The following is a 21619-nucleotide window of genomic DNA, read 5'->3' on the forward strand; positions in this document are numbered from 1 at the left end:
TTAATTTCTAAGTGTGACTGTAAGCAAGTGTAATCTCTAAGTAAGTGTACATAAAGGATCTTTGGAGACAAGAACAGTACATAACTCAAAACACATTTTGTACTAAATGAACATGCAAAGCAGAATGCTAACATTACCTGCCAAATGGAGAAAGCGAAAACTAGGTCATAGGCGCTAACTAGGGTATCATCATCCATCATCAAAACAGCTGAGTGGAGAAAAATGCATTTTAATGAGTGCTTTTACTGAGCAAAATATTTACAACAGATTAAACAATGTTCATGGTGATTGGAAAATACAGTTGCTCTTTGACAGGATCTTGCCAACTTCAAGAGAACCCAAAATATGATATCAGTAGCTAAATTGTTCTCTTGTCCTCAAAGTGAAGAATAATTAGTGGGGAAAAAACCCTCTGGTTCTCATTATACTGTAACAATCACAGAAGAAGTTTGTTTCATTCTGTGGAACATGATCTCAAGCCTTTACACTCCAAGTGAGTTCTACTTTGTTCAATAGGGCTTAACTTTGTAATAAGAATGTTTATGATTTCAAGGGTAGGCAGGGTTCATATATTGCTGCAACTTATATTTTTATCACATTCTCTGAATATACTACAGTTAGAAGGCTTTAACCTTAAGCCCTGATTTGTAAACCTAATGTCTACAGTAGGTTCCCCCAACACACTGAAGCACAAAGTGAGCAAAACACATTTTTGGGCATTGTCTTGTGAGAATCCAATCTTAATGATATATAGTAGGTGATAATGGGTGTGTGTGTGTGTGATGAGAATAGAGGTACCAAATCTGTAACTTGCTTATGGTGCCGGGGGGGGGGGGGGAGGCAGAATCAGAGCCCTGGCTGAGAGAAATTACTGTAGTATTAAATTAACAGAGAGAAAAGAAATAGGACTGCAAGCAAGTGTAACAGTGGTGGTTGGGAATAGTGCTGGCAACCATTGTGGAGAAAGGAGGGGAAAAAAACCCAGGTAGTCCTTGACTCACAACCATACAGTATTTGGGACTGGAATTTTGATCGGAAGTTGTTGCAGTTGTAAAGCATGATCATTTCTATGACAATGTGAGGCAGCATGGTCCTTAAGTGAACCACATGGTCATAAATGAAAAAAGAAATAACCATCTGTTATTGCAAACCAATTCCAGCAAGAAGAGGTTATCTGGAAAGAATGCAGTGGAGATGACCTGCATGACTTTTGGTTGAAATATCTGACTAAGCTACACACGCCCATTGCCGAGCAGCTTAACCACTTACCACAAGAGATGACATTGAAGATTGGTTAACATCTGTAAAATCTACCTGATAATGAAAGATCCAGTAAAACAGGTAGCATCAGGCAACTAAAGACCAATTGCCTGCTCATCGACAACTTTCAAGTTGCTAACTGGTGTGGCAGCTGATGCAGTGCAACAGTATCTAGTTGAAAACAAGCTTTTTCCACCTTAGCAGAAGGGATATGGCCCAAACATTGGAGGAACAAAAGATCAGTTCCTAATTGACAAGAAGATTTCAGAAAACTGCAAGAGAAGGAAGACCAACTTGAATGTAGATTGGATTGATTACAAGAAGACATTTGACTCCCTGCCACATGATTGGATAAACAAGTGCCTAAAAACAACAGGAATCAATAAAAACATCAGGCACTTTGTGCAAAGTTCAATGGCACAATAGAAGACACAGTTGCTGGTCAATGGTAACATACTGGAAGAGGTTAATATCAAGAGAGGAATCTTTCAAGGAGACTCACTATTACTACAACTGTTTCTTATTGCTCTGATTCCTCTCAGAAACACTCAACAAGTCAGGCCATGGCTATCAAACATCAAGTACATCAGCCAGTCTATCCCACCTCCTTTACGTGGACAATATGAAGATGTATGGAAAAACACTATCTAAAATCACTGCTCAATACCTTCCGGATATACAGCCAAGATATTGCAATGGAGTTTAGACTGGACAAATGTGGCACACCCACTAAGATGTCCTATGGAAATAAATCAAGAGTCTGGATGAGGACAATCACTACAAATACTTGGGCATCTTTCAAGCTAACTACATCAAGCATACTGAAATCAAGAAGAAAGTTAAAAGTGAATACATCAGACATGTCAAAAACAAGGCCCAGGGCCCGGATCCGGCCTGCAAAGTGGTTTCATGTGGCCCACGAAGCCATCCTGGAAACAGTGAGGGAATGGCCCCCACTGCCTTGGCCCTGGCCCAGAGACCCTCCTTCTGCCAGAGACCCCCAGATCTGTCCCACTCCTGCCCAGGCCCCCATAGGCACCCTTGATGCGAACGATGTAGAGCTGGCCACGCCCACCCAGTAGGCCATACACACTTTAGCCACGCCCACCCAGGCCATACCCACCCAGCCCCCTGAGGGCAACCGCAATGCTGATGCGGCCCTCAGTGAAATTGAGTTTGACACCCCTGGAATACATCATAAAAGTGAAGATGATCTGAAAGTGCAAACTCAGTGGAGGAGATATCATCAACCAATTAACACCTGGGGAATTCCAGTCATTAGATACACCACTGGAATAGTGGATTGCACTCAAGCAGAACTAAAAGCCCTGGATAGGAAGACCAGAAAAATAATGACAATGAATCATGCCCTTGATCCATGCAGCGATGTTGACAGAAGGAAAATAGGTGAATGTGGAATGTTGCAAGTACACCAGACAGTTCAAGGGGGAAAAAAGGCATTGGAAGAATATGTGAAGGACAGTGAAGATGATGCACTTAAACTAGTAAACCATGAACACTTACTGTGTATGTGAGAGATCAAATTGGTGTACAAGAAACACCAAATGAAGAACAGAAAAGAGAAATACGGCAAGGCAAAGTATTTCATGGCCAACAACAAGACCTGGCAATGGCTAAGAGCAGGAAAATTGAAGAAAGAGACAGAGAGACTGTGAGATAGTCTCATGAGGTCGATGGATTGTTAAGGTGCTTCCAAGTAAAAGGCATCACGCAGAGATGCAATCATATGAAGCTTTATTTAACGATAGAGAGAAAGAATTACTTGGCATGGAGGCATCCATGCCTGCATGTGAGAGAGAACAAAAGAACAGAGAGCAAGCTAGCATAGCATAACTGGAACAGAACAAGAACTAGAAGCAGAACAAAGAGCAGCCCCTTGAGCAGAGGTATTTATGGGGGGTCTCAGCCCCTCCCTAACCATAAAACTCTCTCGCCAATGGGGCTGCAGGGGCCTGGGACCCCTGACCCATCAGTGGAAGCAAAGAAGCCTCTTTGCTCCCATCTGATGACCTTTTTGGGTAACTGCCACGGCTGGCACAAAACATCTAACAGGGACTGATTCTGCCTGTAAAATAACCAAGTCTTAAGAGCAAATGCATACAAAGCCAGAACTGGGAAGACTGCAACAGAGAGCAAATGCCCCCTCTGCAAAAAAAAGCTGAAGAAACAATGGACCAGCTAGTTAGCTGCTGCAATAGGATCACACAGTCTGTCTACAAACAAGGGCAGGACACAGTAGCAACAATAGTACATTGAAATATCTGCAAGGAATACATTTGCCTGCAAGACCTGGTGGTATCATAAAATAGACAGAGTGACAGAAAATGAACAAGCTTAAAGTGTTCTGGGACTTTAGAATTCAAACAGACAAGCCCCTGCCCCCGTAGCACCCAAAGAATTGTCAGTAAGAAAGATAAAAAAGGCCATATGAAAATGTGATTATATTGATCTGTGATGGCTTGTTCACCTGTAAAAGTCACTGTATGATGTTGTTGCAGTTATTAAATAATCAATTGTCAGCCTTCCCTGGGGGACCAGACAGGAAACAAGATCAGATGTGCTAACGCTAATGCTTTATTGCAAGGTTACTTTAACTCCAAGTCTGAAAGTACAGGTAGTCCTCAACTTACGACCACAATTGAGCCCAAAATTTGTTGCTAAGTGAGACAGCTGTTAAGTGAATCTTGACCCATTTTACCACCTTTCTTGCCACAGTTGTTAAGTGCATCCCTGCAATTGTCAAGTTAGTAAAGTGAATCTGGCTTTCCCACTGACTTTGCTCGTCAGGAAGGTTGCAAAAGGCGATCCCGTTAACTCCAGGACACTGACATACGAGCCAGTTGCCAAGCATCTGATTTTTGATCATGTGACCATGGGGATGCTGCAACAGTCATAAATGTGACAAACAGTCACAAGTCACTTTTTTCAGTGCCATTGTAACTTCAAGCTAAATGAACTGTTGTAAGTTGAGGACTACCTATACAAATTCCCTGCTGTCTCTTACAGTCTGAGAAGTCTGGAGGAAGGGTCCATTCTTTCTTTGCCTCCGCGAGCTGCATTGGCTCCCAGTTGCCCTCCAGGTGAGATTCAAGGTGCTGGTGATGACCTATAAAGCCCTAAATGGCTTGGGTCCGGGATATTTGAGGGAGCACCTGCTCCCTTCATCCTGTGCGCTCCCACAGGGAGGGTCTTCTCAGGGTACCGCCGGTAAGAGATTGCCGGTGGACAATACCCAGGGGGAGGGCCTTCTCTGTGGGTGCGCCGGCCCTTTGGAACCAGCTGCCTGTAGAGCTTAGGACTGCCCCTGACCTCCATTCATTCCGCCAGGACCTGAAGACCTGGCTCTTTTGAGCTTTCTGGCCTGGACTGAGGGTATTAATTGGGGTTTTAACTGGTTTTTAACTAGGTTATTTTATATTCAAGGTTTAATATAATCATTTTAATTGTTTTAACTTTTGTAATTATAGTATTGTTTCTTTTAAAAAACCTTGTGAACCGCCCTGAGTCCTACAGGAGAAGGGCAGTATATAAGTCTAATAAACTAAACTAAACTATGTAGCTCTGGCATACCTGGTACATCTTATCTAATCATCATCTAGGCAGCATCCCTTCAATCCTTTGCTCAAGGACTTTCTCACATTCCTTGTGCGCTGAATAAATTATTCATTAATAACTCCTCCCTTTCATCAATAACCCTTTTATTGTACTATAATTACTGATGAGGAGGTAGAATGAGATAATAAGGGAGACAGTAATTACCTTTTGTTTCCAGCTCTGGGAAAACCTGAAGTCTATTCCTCATGTGATTTACTGTTTGCACTTTGAAGATGACTGGGACAGGATGAGGTCCCAAAGTATTCCATGTTTCTTCAGGTGCTTTCTCCCCAACATTATTCCACACAACTATCACTTTTTGGAGGTGAGGGATGGCTTGATAGTGATTTAAAAGCTTCAAGAGTAAGTCTGTTCTATTGTATGTCTGCATAATAAGAGTAAATGAATCTGAAGCCAACTGGCTTTGGGATTTTCTCTCCCTTCGCAGAGTGAGCATTTTATCTTCCTTAATATTAGGTAGTAAAGCTGTTAATGCACCTGCCACCAGAAGCAGCAAAAAAATCACTATAGAGGAGAAGTGAAGTAGCCGGATACCCATAATTCTTCCAGGTAGCTTGCAGGTATGGTAAAACCTTGAGTATTAAAAAAAATGTAAGAGGTGAAAATTAGTCAATCATTCACGATCATATAATGCTATATACAAAATTAACACAACAGCTAAGCAGTTTCTTTAAGTTGGTTGCTTGAAATTTAGATAATGAAAGAAAGCATTCCCATCTTGCCATATCCAAAGTACAATCTAATAACACTTGGGCTATGTCTTAACAGCTACATAATTCTTCCAACTGTATAGAAGACCAGGACTGATTGTACGGCTTGAGTTGGACAATTCTAGTTGGACTTCATGACATTACTCGTGCTTGTATATGACCTTCAATCACTTGGGATGGATGGTTCTCCTTGATCTTTTGGTGACTTATTATAGCATACTCACTTCTCACATTTGAGCACATATTGGTCTAGAGTACTGTATTAGTCATCAAGACTGAGGTTCCTCCCCAATGGCCTTTCCACCAAGATAACTTCAGCTTAGCCTGATGATCTGCATACCATACACAGTAATAAACAATAAACCAAGGATAGACCAATCTGCACATTTATTTATTAAATATATACTGCATCTTTCTGCTTATACACCAAAATGGCTTGCAATAATCTGAATGAAAACATAAAAAACAGAACATGGCATTAAAATTAGTATTTTAAATAATTTGTGGAAGTAATACGTCCATGCTATTTTCTAAATATTCAGAGAGCAAGAGCATTCCATAACCTGGGACCACAGGGAAGCCCCCTGGCCCATATATCAAGTGTACAAACTTTAGTCAGTGACATATATTCAAAAGTCTTTTTGTTACTGTTCTATGTTATCAGGCACGTTCATAGCAGGAGAAGTGTTCACTCTTAAGTCAGACCCTAAGTTATTTAGATTCTTAACAATCAACACCAACACCTTACGTTGTGCCCAACAATGAGTAGATTGCACAAGTGCAGATTCTTTAATACAAAGAGTAGTACATGATACCTGACCTTTCCAATTTTTACACCCATTTTATTTTCTAGACACTTCTCAAGCTCATTGCAGTAGTCACAATGGATTGCAACTAAAACCAGGATGACTCTCACCCAGCTTAGAAGGAGTTGTAATTAATGTATCACTTGATAGTTATGTAAACACACTCTAGGCCTTAACCATGACCTACAAATTTCATTATAGCTAGGAATGAAAAAGTATTTTCAAACAGTAGATAAACTCCTTCTGTGAGAGCACAGCTCCACCTAAAGTAGACTTTGCTTCAGTCCCCACTTCTAGTTTCCTCCTTATTAACAGCATCTTCTTCTTGCCTGGGTTTAATTTCAGCTTGGTTTCTCTTATCACGTCCATCATCAAGATCAGATAATGATCAAAAGTAGTGATTGCACTGAGCAGTTGTCTCCCGACTTCATCTTCTGGATGTGGCATGATAGGAAGGACCAGACTGTACTTCAAGACTCAATCCTACCAGACAGCTCAGAAGGATATCATCATTTATGGCAGTGATGTCGAACCTTTTGGGTTTGGTGTATCAAAAATTCAGAAATGCCTTCCTTGACTCTGCTAGCATATCATGTGCACAATTCATTAAAAAGGGTATTAAATTATTTCACTGTATTATTTAATAGTCACATAATTATACATATTTTTGAAATGCTTATCTGAGGAAGCTCCAGGTTGCATGAAGCCTGGAAACTTCAGATAATGCTCTTGTGTGGCCTTGCAGTTTTTGGGAGGTTTCTTGGACTTCTGGAAGTCTTGTGGGTCTTCTGGTACCTCCGGATATTAGGGCTGTTTTTTGCCGGAAACCGGAGTAAATGTCAAATTCTGGCAAAATGTCACAAAGTAAGTCACATGACTGTGAGGCACTACAAATAGCTGTAAATGCAGGCTGGTTGCCAAGCACCCAAAATTGAGATCATGTACCAAGATGTATTTCCCATTTTCTGGGTGCGCTGTAACACTGAACAGTCAGTTCCCTAAGCCAGACATGTCAAACACAAGGCCCGGGGGCCGGATCCGCCCCCCAAAATGGTTTCATGTGGCCCGCGAAGCCATCCTGGAAACAGTGAGGGAACAGACCCCACTGCCTTGGCCCTGGCCCAGAGACCCTCCTTCTGCCAGAGACCCTCAGATCTGTCCCACTCCTGCCCAGGCCCCCATAGGCACCCTTGATGCGAACGATGTAGAGCTGGCCATGCCCACCCAGTAGGCCATACGCACTCTAGCCACGCCCACCTAGCAGGCCACACCCACCCAGGCCACACCCACCCAGCCCCTTGAGGGCAACCGCAATGCTGATGCGGCCCTCAATGAAATTGAGTTTGACACCCCTGCCCTAAGCAACCCATCTTCAGTTGACAACTATCTGTACATCATTCAGTCTATTATTTCAGAACAGGCATTCTTGATATCAGTGAGGAAATAAGACAAAACTGGCAAAGGGCCATTCATTACAATGCTAGAAAAACTAGCCTTTGGTATATAACACTTTAGTACCAGGTACACTTTTACATCCTAAACCATCAAGGAGAGCTATTCAATGAAGATGTGAGAATTTAAATTTAGATAGCTTACTGATGAAGGCCCAAGGTGATTCAGGAATACATAATGGGTGAATATGAATTACCAGAAACTTAATACTTTCATCTGAACAAAAATGTGCTGAGTGAGAAATAGCAGGATGCTATTTTCAGAACAGGAACAACTTACATAAAATTCTATCCCAAAAAGATTTATGCGACAATACACTGCAACATTGGTGGGGGTGTATATTTAATTATAAAATGTTCTAATCTATTATTATCATGGGAATGACATTGAAAAGAGACTGCCCAGGGTTCAGGTGCTCATTTCAAATCAAAGTAGAGGTTTCAAAGAAAAAAATAGGGTTGTATAATGATTAGATTACCAGATTGGGCAGAAAGAGATCTAGATTCAAACCTTCACTTGAGCTATGATGCTTATTTGGTGACTTTTGCTCAGGCCCTATCTCTACCAGCAACTACTGTGAAGGTGAGATAATGCATGCTGCTCTGAACCACATCAAGATGGCATATATGATAAATGAAGTCCAAGGAACAAAGCAAGACTTTCATTAAACAGCAAGCCAAAAAAAACCCAGGCTGAGGATAAGACAATTACAAAGAGCAAAATCCATAGAAATGAAAAGCTAAACCAAAAAAAAAAAATGGAGAGAAAATGCGTGCGTTCATCAGCAGAGACAGACAACCCCTTTGAGGTAGGAACTATTTGAAATCCTCAAAGCAATCGGTAGGTGTTCTTACAAAATGGCTGCCATGGTTTGCTGATCACAAAACATCCATTCACCAGATGGTGAACTGCTTTTTACCATCACAATGGGATCCTTACTGTGGCGAAAGAAGTTTTGCAGAAACTGGTGATCTGCACAATGCCACCTTCTCTACTAGAAACATGTTTTGCTTTTATGACTATAAAATGTAATACAGGGGAGGGAGGAAGCCCAAAGTTGTCAAAAAGAATACAAAAGCTATCTATGGTAGAAAGAAAAGAACAAAAATATAAAGGTAAAGGCTTCCCTTTTCCAGTCACATCCGACTCTAGGGAGGCAGGGATCATCTCCACTTCTAAGCCGAGCATTGTCGAAAGACATTTCTGTGGTTAGGAGCCGTGGTGGCACAGTATTGCAGGCTAACTCTGCCCACAGCCAGGAGTTTGATCTTCATGGGCTCAAGGTTGACTCAGCCTTCCATCCTTCTGAGGTTGGTAAAATGAGGACCCATACTGTTGGGGGCAATATGCTGACTCTGTAAACCGCTTAGAGAGGGCTGTAAAGCACTGTGAAAATAAGTCTATTGCTATTGCTATGTGTCAGCATGACTATATTCCAAAGCCAAAGTGGTACTTATTTATCTACTCCCAAAGGTGCTTTTTCACGAGGCAACTGGACTGTTTTTCTTTGAAGACGTTTCAATTTTCATCCAAGAAGCTTCTTCAGCTCTGACTAGATGGTGGGGAATGGGAGATCACCTGGAGGTTTATCTGTGTCATCAGGGTCACCTGAGCAGTGCAAATGGGTGTGGAGCCCTCTTGGAACTGCTGAAAGGAACTGTCTCCAAGAAGCGTCAATCCTTCTATTCCCTACCATCCAGTCAGAGCTGAAGAAATTTCTTGGATGAGAAGTGAAATGTCTTCAAAGAAAAACAAAAAAGTCCAGTTGCCTTGCGAAAAAGTACCTTTGGGATAACTATGAGCTGGATGACTGAGAATCTCCATAGATATTTATCTACTTGTATTTATATACTTTTCAACTGCTAGGTGGACAAGCAAACAAAAATATACAAGACATATATTCATGGATATTCTATATTCTCTCAGCCCACGACGTCAGGCTTGGGCAATAAGCAAATCAGTCAACTCTTATCCAAACCGATGGATCAACACTAGGTTGAGAGCCAATTTAGTCTAGTGGTTAAGGCACCAGGCTAGAAACTATGAGTTCTAATCCTGCCTTAGGCATGAAAGTTGGCTGGGTAACTTTGGGCCAGTCACTCTCTCGTAAGTCACAGCATTAGGATCAAGCAATAAGATGGTTTGGAATTCCTGTTACAACCAATGAATGAACACTCTGTTGTTCTCAATAAAATAAAATAAAATAAAATAAAAAATCCTGGGCCCTGTACTTGAGATGAAATGAAAATTCTACACAAACATTTCAATAAATGGTAGCTATATTTCATTAGAATAATCTATAGCTAATCTCTGTTAGTAAAGTAATTCATCTGTATATTGTTAATAAAATCTCCACAAATCATAGAGTTGTTTTAGTCTTTTACCTGTAAGTAGAGCATATAAACAATCTGTTTTTTCATCTAGTGTCAACTTCCATACAACAGGAACAGCGTTCATAAATATATAAATATTTGAGTTTATTAAATCGTGTCTCACAATTATATATGTGGTAACAATTATATACGTAGCAACTTCTTCCCCAAAATAGTAATTATAAGATATTGGATCAAGCCTTTTGCTTATAAACAAAACAAAGTTCCTAAATAAAATGTCTTGTTTTTTAAAAATAAGATATAATTTATAATCTATTGAAGAACTTGATATTTAAGTTAACATTTTTTTTCATTGTCTGTGCAAAATAGGAAACTCTAATTTTTTACTGCATTGCATATCAAATTGAATCATCGCCATTAGTGTCAGTAGTGTTGGAGTACTACAAAATGCCAGCCACTGAAAGGCTTTGTCCTTGTAAGGTGGGGGCATTAAATCACTATAGGCCTTAATCAGTAATGATGCCATGACTATGGAGATTCTTAGTCATCCAAGGCCATAGCTGTCTTGGAGGAGAAGCAAAACCTCTTCAAAGAAAAAGAAGAAAGTCCTGTTGCCTCGTGAAAAAGCATCTCTGGGACAATGATGTCATGAGTATCTTCACTGAATCCTCCACTGCACTCAAATACGCTTTACCCACTTAGTCTGTTCAACCTCCTGTTAGGCTGAAACTTTTGATGATCAGCTTTTATGCTCCAGAGTCTGTCAAAGACAACAACCGTACAAATCACCATCAACACTCCCAGGAATCTCTGCAACTCTACTTAGTCTTCCCATTACATTTTCAATAAACCAGGGCAGACTAACTACAGATTCACAATCTGCACATTCATTGGGACAAAATTAGTTTTTCAGTTTTTTGTCTAGTGGGGAGCTAAGACTTACTGATGAATTCAGGTATGAAGTTTGACAACTGAGAGCAATATTAACAAGGAATAAGGCTCACAACAGTGCAGTACTGTAGGACAATATTGGATGGATTTCAAGCTTGAGCTATTTCAATGCAATGCAACAAAAGGGACATCATTCACTTAGGACAAAGGACAGATACAAGTTCATTTTTGACTTGTATAAAAACTGAAACTGCAATCTTTTCTCTAAAAAACCCCCACAACTTTGATTCCTTAAATCTTCTTCTCTAAGCCTAATTTGAAAAAAAAGGACAGGATGCTTATTTATTTATTTATTTATTTATTAATGGGACTTATATCCTGCCCTATCTCCCGAGGGACTCAGGGCGGCTAACAACAACAAAAATTAAAGGTCTCTGTACAGTAAATTAAAATTAAAAATTGAAATAAATTAAAGATTAGAGTTAAAATTGTAAACTTAATTAAAATCCCTGTCAGTCCAGGTCAGCCAGGTGGAAAAGGAGTGTTTTGAGGCCGCGGTGAAAGGACTGGAGATCTTGGGCCATCCGAAGCTCAGGGGGGAGCTGGTTCCATAGGGCTGGCGCTCCCACAGAGAAGGCTCTTCCCCTGGGGGTCGCAAGCCGACATTGTCTAGCCGACGGTACCCTGAGGAGGCCTTCTCTGTGTGAGCGTACTGGGTGATGGGAATTCGTTCCCGGCAGCAGATGGTCCTGCAAGTATCCCGGGCCTAAGCCATGTAGGGCTTTAAAGGTAAGTACCAGCACCTTAAATCTCACCCGGAGGGCAACCGGTAGCCAATGCAGCTCACGCAGGAGGGGTGTAATATGGGAGTATCGGTGTGCTCCCATCACTACCCGTGCAGCTGCACTCTGCACCAGTTGAAGCTTCCGGGTGGTCTTCAAGGGCAGCCCCATGTAGAGAGCATTGCAGTAGTCTATACGGGAGTAGTTATGCTAGTATTACAACAATAATTTAGTATTTTCCAATCTACTTCTCTTCACCACTACAATATGATAACTGATTGATGTTTGATACTAACTTGTACATCACCTGTACCTATAATAAATGGGGGGGAGGAAATCTCAGTTTTATAACAGCAAATAGTTTGAAAAGCCAAAGCACCATAATTTGTAAGAAAAACATGGATTATCATGGAAATGATTCAAAGCCAGTAACACCAACATCACTTATCAACAAAACATAATAAGTATACATTAGGCACAATAACCAGGAGCCATGGAATCAGTAACCCCAAACTCTGGGATAAATTTCTAGAGGCATTTGAGAAAACCTGGGGGAATCCTCAAAATTCCAACCACTGGATGATTAAATATGCATTCTGCAAAATCACAATGACAAAATAAACAGCAGCTCAATCAGTTATCTTCAAATCAAGACCAAGGAGAATTTTCAAACTAACCTGAAATTACAGTGTAATGCAGTTTCCTTCATTAAATGTATGCTACTAGAACTAAGGTGGGCCAATGGTTGCAGGAATTGGGTATGTCTCATTTAATGAAAATAAAGACCAGGATGACATGATAGCAGTCTTCCAATATCTAAGGGGCTGCCCCAAAGAAGAGGGGGTCAACCTATTCTCCAAAGCACCTGAAGGCCGGACAAGAAGCAATGGATGGAAACTAATAAAGGTGAGAAGTAACCTAGAAATAAGGAGAAATTTCTTGACAGTGAGATCAATTAATCAGTGGAATGACTTGCCTTCAGAAATTGTGGGTGCTTCATCCCTGGAGGTTTTTAAGAAAAGATTGGAAAGCCATTTGTCTGGAATGGTACAGGATTTCCTGCTTCGGCAGGGAGAAGACCTCCAAGGTCCCTTCCAACTATGTTATTGTTATTCAACATATATAATGAAGAATTCTCACAAACCCATTCCTAATGAAAAACTGTTGTGAACTACAGGATATCTTTTTTTTATTGAAAAGTTTTACAGTACATTTTATCTTTAACAATCCCCCCTCCCCCCACCCCTACCTAACCCTTTCTATCCCTCCCCCCATTCCCCCTCCCCCCCCCGACTTCCCAGAGCTAAGTACAAGGTATAAAAACAAAGAACAATCATAAACATCCATATGCTAAAAACAATAAACTATTAATTCTATCGCCCTCTAGCTCATATAAAATGACTACAAGCAATACTAATGTTACATATAAAAAGAAGAAAAAAAAAGAAAAAAGAAAAGGAAACTTATTCAAATGCTAAGTGAAACTTTTTAGTCCCATATTTGTTCTGAATATAATCAATCCACTTTTCCCACTCCATAATATAACGTTCTTGCGAATGATCTTTCAAGTAAGCCGAAATCTTTGCCATTTCCGCCAGGTCAGAAACCTTTAGAGTCCATTCTTCTATAGTCGGCAGTTCCTCCTTTTTCCAATATTGACCTATTAAGAGTCTTGCTGCTGTAATTAAATTCAACATCAACTTAATGTCCACAACAGTAGCATCTGTAATTATGCCCAGCAAAAACAATTGCGGACAAAACTTTATCCTTTGCTTAAAGATCTTCTGCATATTCCACCAAATTTTTATCCAAAAAGCCTTAACCTTTTTGCAGGTCCACCATATATGAAAATACGTTGCATCTTCACCACCACATCTCCAACATTTAGGTTGATAATTCAGATACATACTTGCAAGCTTTTTAGGATCTAAATGCCATCTATAAAACATTTTATAAAAGTTCTCTCTTAAGTTTTGGGCTTGCGTGAATTTTACGTTCCTCACCCAGATCTTTTCCCACGTGTCCATTGTAATAACTTCTTGGATATTCTGGGCCCATTTTATCATACAGTCTTTAACAAGTTCTGTTTCTGAGTCAATATCTATCAATGCAAGATAAATCCGTTTAATATGTGCTGGACCCTGATTTCTAATTTGCTTTATCAAATTTTCATCAGTCATTGAGAAACCAATTTTCTGATCTTCTTTCCACCTGGCACGTAATTGAGTATATTGGAACCAATCTTCTCATCTCGCAAAAGATTGTACGGCTTCAAACACCAGACGTTCCTTTCCAAACTTAAGATCTCCTTATACGTAGTCACATCATGTTTGAAGCCTACATTTATGTTTTCTATTGCATGTTTCGGGATTGCCCACAACGGCATCTTGCAGTCTAACTTATGTCCATACTTCTTCCAAACTCTCAACAATGCCTGTCTTAAAATATGCACTTTAAATACATTATCTACCTTCTTATCATACAACAAATATGCATGCCAGCCAAATAACAAGTCGTGGCCCTCAAGATTTAATCATCTCCTTTGTGTCAAATTAATCCAATCACTTATTCCTGACAACGCAGCAGCTTCATAATATAATTTAAGATTAGGCATTTTAAGACCACCTCTTTCACGAGTATGCTGCATAATCTTAAGTTTAATTCGTGGCCTTTTCCCTGCCCACACAAATTTATTGATACCCCGTTGCCATTCTTCCAAATTAGAATCTTTTTTAAGAATTGGTATCATTTGGAATAAAAATAAAAATTTAGGCAGGACATTCATTTTCATTGCTGCAATTCTTCCCAGTAAAGACAATTGCAATTTTTCCCAACTCTCCAATTCTTTTTGAATTTTCCCCATAACTTTTCATAATTATTTTTATATAACTTTGCATTTGAGGGTGACAGATACACCCCCAAATATTTAACCCTTTTAACAATCTCAAATCCAGTTAATCCTTCTAAAAGGGCCTTTTGCGGTACTTGAGTAGCATCTTGATCTTCCTTCGGAATCAAAGAAATAAAAGCAGTTCTCCAAGACGGAGGCACCTTTCCCCCCTTCTGAATTGTCTGAAACAATTCCCTTAATGGCTTTATCAGCTCCAATTGAAGATGTTTGTAGTAGACCGCAGTCAGACCATCCGTACCTGGCGCTTTATCCAACTTCAATTCCTTAATTGCTATAAAAATTTCTTCTTCTGTTATCAATTGATTAATCTCCTCCTTTTGTTCCTGTGTAAGAACCAGGATGCTAGCATTCTTCAAATATACATCATTATCTGTTTCATTAATCTTCTCCTTAACATATAGTTTAGAATAAAAATCCACAAAGGCTTCCTTGATAAGATCCTGTTGAAACACAACCTTTCCTTTGTATTCAATTTTATCTATGTTAGAGGCCCTTTGTTTTTTCCTTAACCTGTAAGCTAACCACCTACCTGGTTTATTGGCATTGCAAAAAGTGTTATGCCTAGCAAACCGTAAGTTAGTTGCCACCTGATCAGCCATCAACTTATCAAATTGTCCTCTTAACAAGTTAATAACCTCTTTAATCTTCACATCCGATGGATTCAAAATTAGGGCCTTTTCTTTTTCCCTAATTTCATTCTCTAGCTCTTTCCTCCTAATTTCCATATTACGTCTGTATTTATTATTCATATATATTAACACCCCTCTCATATAAGCTTTGCTAGCATCCCAAACCATGTCCATAGAAGTATCCTTGTTCATATTAATTTCAAAAAAGTCTTTCATCTGCTTTTTGCATTCTTCCACATTTCTCTGATTTCTAAACAAATTCTCATTTACGCACCAGGAGCGCCTATCTCTATTGTCCTTATTGATCTCTAACCAGACTGGACTATGGTCAGATATAGTTCTTGCACAGATCTTTATCTTCTTAATCCTAGAAAAAAAATCATTAGTCAGTAATATAAAATCAATCCTAGAAAAAGATTGGTGTCTATCAGAAAAAAAAGTATAATCCTTTTCATGTAAATGCGTTTCACGCCAAATGTCTCGTAATTCCAGATCATCCTTCATTTCAAAAAAAGATTTAGGCAGTCTAGCATGACTCGGGGCATGTTTAAAAAAACCCGATTTGTCCAGCTGTACATCCAAGACACCATTCCAATCTCCCATAAAAATAAAAGATTTATAATCCAACTGGGTAATCTTTGTATGTAGTGAACTATAAAAGTCAGCTTGTTGTTGATTTGGAGCATACAGTCCAACTAAAAGCGTTTTTTTTGCCTTCTAACAGCAAATCTATCATAACATATCTTCCTTGCTTATCTACTTCAATTAGTTCCGCTGTCAGAGTATTCTTAACATAAATAACCACTCCATTTTTCTTATTCATTGCAGAAGCAATAAATTGCGTACCCAACCTTGAATTCAACAAGTACTTTTGGTCCATAACCCTAATATGCGTTTCTTGCAAGCAAATAACGTCAGTCTTAAATTGTTTTAAATATTGAAAAACTTTCTCTTCTGTGGTGAATTTAATCCATTAACATTCCAGGTTAGGAACTTAGTCGCCATTCTTGGCATCCCGAAGCTTCTGGAGCACATCTGCCAGGACCCCTGTAACTTCCTTAGGCCGCGCCCCTCCCACAGCTTCACTGTAAGTACGCTTTGGAGGTTCCATAACTTTCTGCTGATCTTGTTCTTGCTCTTGTCTCACTCGTCTTAAAGCGGCACGCGTCATCCTCTGCTCTCCAGCAGCTGCCGATGAAACTGTAATTTGATCCCCTCCAGCACCATTCTCCTCTGTCTGTGTTCCATCAGCATCTTGAGGCTTTCCCTCGCCATATCCCTTTACAGCTTCCAGAACTGATAGAGGGGTTGCTTTTAAAACTTTGCTGTAAAAATCACGTGCCTGAGTCACTGTAACCAGACGGTGTCTTTTACCTTCATGCATCACCACCATCCCCACTGGGATCTCCCATCTAAACTTAATGTCACATTTCTTAAGTTCCTGTGCTAGGAAGGCAAAATCTTTCCTTCTCCTTAAAATCTTTGGAGGAATCTCTTTTAAAACCAGAACTTCTTGCTCAGCAACCACAAACTTAGTATCATAAGCAACTTGAATAACTTCATCCCTAATTGCTCTCTTTGTAAAGTAAACCACCACATCTCTAGGTAACTTCCTCTGCCTTGCAATCCAGGAGTTCACACGAAAAATTTTATCTACACTTCCCTCAATTTCAGCTGCTGATTGGCCCAGTATCACTTCCAAAGCCTCGGAGATCAGCTGCTTTAAATCTTCTTTAGGATTCTCTTTTAAGCCCCTGATTCTGATAGCAAACTCCATCTGATGGTACTGGACCAGACTCAAGTCTCCATCCATTTTATCCCTTATATTTTCATTCTCTAACACTTTTACTTCTAATATAGAGTTCTTTTGACTAAGATCCTCCACTTTTTCATTCAAGCTTTGCACACATACAGCCACATTTTCAATTGTAGACAAGATGTCTGCCCTCATTGCTTTAAACTTCTCTTCTAACTTCTCTTCCATTTTCTCCTCCAATTTCTCCTCCAGCTTTTCCATCATATCTGACATTAATTGTGTTTGCTTTTCAAAGGCATCCTGTAAATCTTTAAGAGTCAGTGCCGGAGCAGGTGCGGGAGGGAGCAAAGCTTGCAACGAAGTCTGTTGCACCGGGGAAGCCCCCACACTCCGAAGAACTTTAGAGGCTTTCTTCGCCATCTTCCCCCACTTTCAATTGTTGCGCACTTTCACTTTTAATCCATAAAATCCGTTGAGCTAGAGAGTAAAGATAAAAGTCCACTTCACCTTGACCTCCTGTACCGCTCTGCCTGCATCTTGATACTCAAGAGTCTTTCCTTCTGGCAGGGGTGGTTGCTAACGCTTGGCTCTGCTCCAAAAATCACAGAGCAGAGACGCTGCACAGCCCGGAGCAAACCCAGGCTTCGGGGGGGCTCAATCCTTCAGCCGCCCAAACTTAAAGCTCAGGCGGCCCCAGAGAGCTCAACCCCTACCTGGGGCCTCACCCCCTCCTCTTCTCCCGGGGAGGGGGCTTCCGAATCACCAAAACAGCTGATCGGCACTGTTTTTCAGTGATTCAACAAAGCTGCGGAGCGGACAGCCCAGAGATGGCTGTCTTCAGCGTCGCATCACCACCGGAAGACGAACTACAGGATATCATTATACTTGCTGTGAGTATAGTAGGATGACCAGCAATCCTGGCTTCTGAGGGACTGATGATAACACAGCAAAGTTACACATGAAATAAAGATAGTTGCTATAATGTGTGCCCCCTTCATGGATTACTGCCTTGTCGTGGCGAAGGGGCTTGCATAATTCAATGAAGCTATGAGGTATGCCGTGCAGGGCCACCCAAGACGGACAGGTCATAGCAGACAGTTCTGACAAAATGTGATCCACTGGAGAAGGAAATGGCAACCCACTCCAGTATCTTTACCATGAAAACCCTATGGACAGTACCAAAAGGCAAAACAATATGACGCTGGAAGATGAGCCCCTCAGGTCAGAAGGCGTCCAATATGCTACTGGGGAAGAGCGGAGGGCTAGTACTGGTAGCACCAGAAAGAATGAAGCAACTGGGCCAAAGCCGAAAGGACGCTCAGCTGTGGATGTGTCTGGTGGTGAAAGGAAAGTCCAATGCTGTAAAGATTTTTTCTCCATAGGAACCTGGAATGTAAGATCCGTGAATCAAGTAAAGCTGGACGTGGTCAAACAAGAGATGACAAGACTGAACATCGACATCTTAGGTATCAGCGAACTAAAATGGACAGGAATGGGTGAATTTAATTCAGATGACCATCAGGTATACTACTGCAGGCAAGAATCCCTGAGAAGAAATGGAGTAGCCTTCATAGTAAATAAAAGAATAGGAAAAGCAATACTGGGATACAATCCTCAAAATGACAGAATGATCTCAGTTCGAATCCAAGGCAAACCATTCAATATCACAGTAGTTCAGGTCTATGCCCCAACCACCAGTGCTGAAGAGGATGAAATTGACTGGTTCTGTGAAGCCCTACAGCACCTTATAGAACTAACACCAAAAAATGATGTCCTTATCATCATGGGGGATTGGAATGCTAAAGTAGGAAGCCAAAAGATAACCGGAATAACAGGCAAGTTTGGCCTTGGAGTACAAAATGAAGCAGGGCGCAGGCTGATAGAATTTTGTCAAGAGAATACGATGGTCATAGCAAACATTCTTTTCCAACAACCCAAGAGATGGCTCTACACATGGACATCACCAGACAGTCATCACAGAAATCAGATTGACTATATGCTCTGCAGCCAAAGATGGAGAAGCTCTATACAGTCAGTAAAAACAAGACCAGGAGCTGACTGTGGCTCAGACCATGAGCTTCTCACTGCAAAGTTTAGACTTAAACTGAAGAAAGTAGGGAAAAGCACTAGGCCACTCAGGTATGAATTAAATTATATCCCTGTTGAATATACAGTAGAGGTGACAAATAGATTTAAGGAATTAGATCTGATAGACAGAGTGCCTGAAGAACTATGGACAGAGGTTCGCAACATTGTACAACAGGTAGCAACCAAAACCATCCCAAAGAAAAAGAAATGCAAGAAAGCAAAATGGCTGTCTGAGGAAGTTTTGCAAATAGCTGAGGAAAGGAGGGAAGCGAAAGGCAAGGGAGAAAAAGAAAGATACGCCCAATTGAATGCAGAATTCCAGAGAATAGCTAGAAGAGATAAGAATGCCTTCTTAAATGAACAGTGCAAAGAAATAGAAGAAAACAATAGAATAGGGAGGACCAGAGATCTTTTCAAGAAAATTCATGAGATAAAGGGAACTTTTAATGCAAAAATGGGCATGATAAAGGACCAAAATGGCAGGGACCTAACAGAGGCAGAAGAGATTAAGAAGAGGTGGCAAAATTACACAGAAGAACTATACAAGAATGAGCTTAACGTCCCTGATAATCACAATGAGGTGGTCACTGACCTCGAGCCAGACATCCTAGAATGTGAAGTGAAGTGGACCTTAGAAAAGCTGAGCAACAACAAAGCTAGTGGAGGTGACAGTATTCCAGCTGAGCTATTCAAAATCTTAAAAGACGATGCAGTAAAAGTGCTACACTCAATTTGCCAGCAAATTTGGAAAACTCAACAGTGGCCACAGGATTGGAAAAGATCAGTTTACATTCCAATTCCAAAGAAAGGCAGTGCCAAAGAATGTTCAAACTATCGCACCATTGCACTCATTTCTCATGCTAGTAAAGTTATGCTTAAAATCCTACAAGCTAGACTCCAGCAGTATGTGGATCGAGAACTACCAGAAGTACAGGGAGGATTTCGAAGAGGCAGAGGAACTAGAGATCAAATTGCCAACATATGCTGGATCATGGAGAAAGCTAGAGAGTTCCAGAAAAACATCTGCTTCATTGACTATGCTAAAGACTTTGATTGTGTGGATCATAACAAACTGTGGCAAGTTCTTAAAGAGATGGGATACCAGACCATCTTATTTGTCTCTTGAGAAACCTATATGTGGGCCAAGAAGCAACAGTGAGAACTGGACACGGAACCACTGATTGGTTCAAAATTGGGAAAGGAGTCCGGCAAGGCTGTATACTGTCGCCCTGCCTATTTAACTTATATGCAGAGCACATCATGAGAAAGGCAGGGTTAGAGGAATCAAAAGTTGGAATTAAGATTGCCGGAAAAACTATCAACAACCTAAGATATGCAGATGATACCACTCTAATGGCAGAAAGTGAAGAAGAACTAAAGAGCCTCTTGTTGCGGGTGAAGAAGGAGAGTGCAAAACTTGGGTTGAAACTTAACATTAAGAAAACCAAGATCATGGCATGCGGCCCTCTCAATTCCTGGCAAATAGATGGGGAAGAAATGGAGGTAGTGACAGATTTTATTTTCCTGGGCTCCAAGATCACTGCAGATGGGGACTGTAGCCAAGAAATTAAAAGACGCTTGCTCCTGGGGAGGAAAGCCATGGCAAATCTAGACAGCACACTAAAAAGCAGAGATATCACCCTGTCAACAAAAGTGCATATAGTCAAGGCTATGGTCTTCCCAGTTGCAATGTATGGCAGTGAAAGTTGGACCATAAAAAAGGCTGAGCGCCAAAGAATTGAGGCCTTTGAACTGTGGTGCTGGAGAAGACTCCTGCGAGTCCCTTGGACTGCAAGGCGATCAAACTGGTCAGTCCTAGAGGAGATCAACCCTGACAGCTCTTTAGAAGGCCAGAACCTGAAGCTAAAACTCAAATACTTTGGCCACCTAATGAGAAGGAAGGACTCACTGAAGAAGAGCCTAATGCTGGGAAAGATTGAGGGCAACAGAAGAAGGGGACGACAGAGAATGAGGTGGCTGGATGGAGTCACTGAAGCAGTAGGCATGAACTTAAATGGACTCCAGCAGATGGTAGAGGACAGGAAGGCCTGGAGGAACGTTGTCCATAGGGTCGCGATGGGTCGGACACGACTTCGCAGCTAACAACAACAACAATAATGTGTGCAAGCTCTTTCTAATGTGGTACACTTTAGATGTGTCAAACTACAACTGCCACATGTGTTGATTGTTCCGGCACTTATCATCCTATCATATCTGAATAATACTGGAATGGGGAAGGTTGTCCAAAGCATTTCTGGAAATATCTTCTTGAAAACATTTTAACTTCCACACAAGTTAACTATTAACTGCTGAGTTCACATAACATGGTTAACCAGATTATGTGTTACATGAACCTAGTCAATTC

The 21619-nt window shown here is 40.7% G+C and overlaps 1 protein-coding gene across 1 annotated transcript in view; it reads right to left on the reverse strand.

The window, feature by feature from the left end:
* Nucleotides 1-21619, reverse strand: part of EXTL2 (exostosin like glycosyltransferase 2) — a 29817-nt gene that overhangs the window by 5243 nt on the left and 2955 nt on the right. The window contains exons 3-4 of the mRNA XM_083360599.1: nucleotides 5041-5468; nucleotides 138-208 (exon numbers count right to left, since the gene is read on the reverse strand). Of these exons, the coding sequence (XP_083216725.1) occupies nucleotides 138-208; nucleotides 5041-5468 (499 nt within the window). The remainder of the gene's footprint in view (nucleotides 1-137; nucleotides 209-5040; nucleotides 5469-21619) is intronic.

This window comes from Vipera ursinii, assembly GCF_947247035.1.
Source record: "Vipera ursinii genome assembly, chromosome: 3".
Taxonomy (NCBI): domain Eukaryota; kingdom Metazoa; phylum Chordata; class Lepidosauria; order Squamata; family Viperidae; genus Vipera; species Vipera ursinii.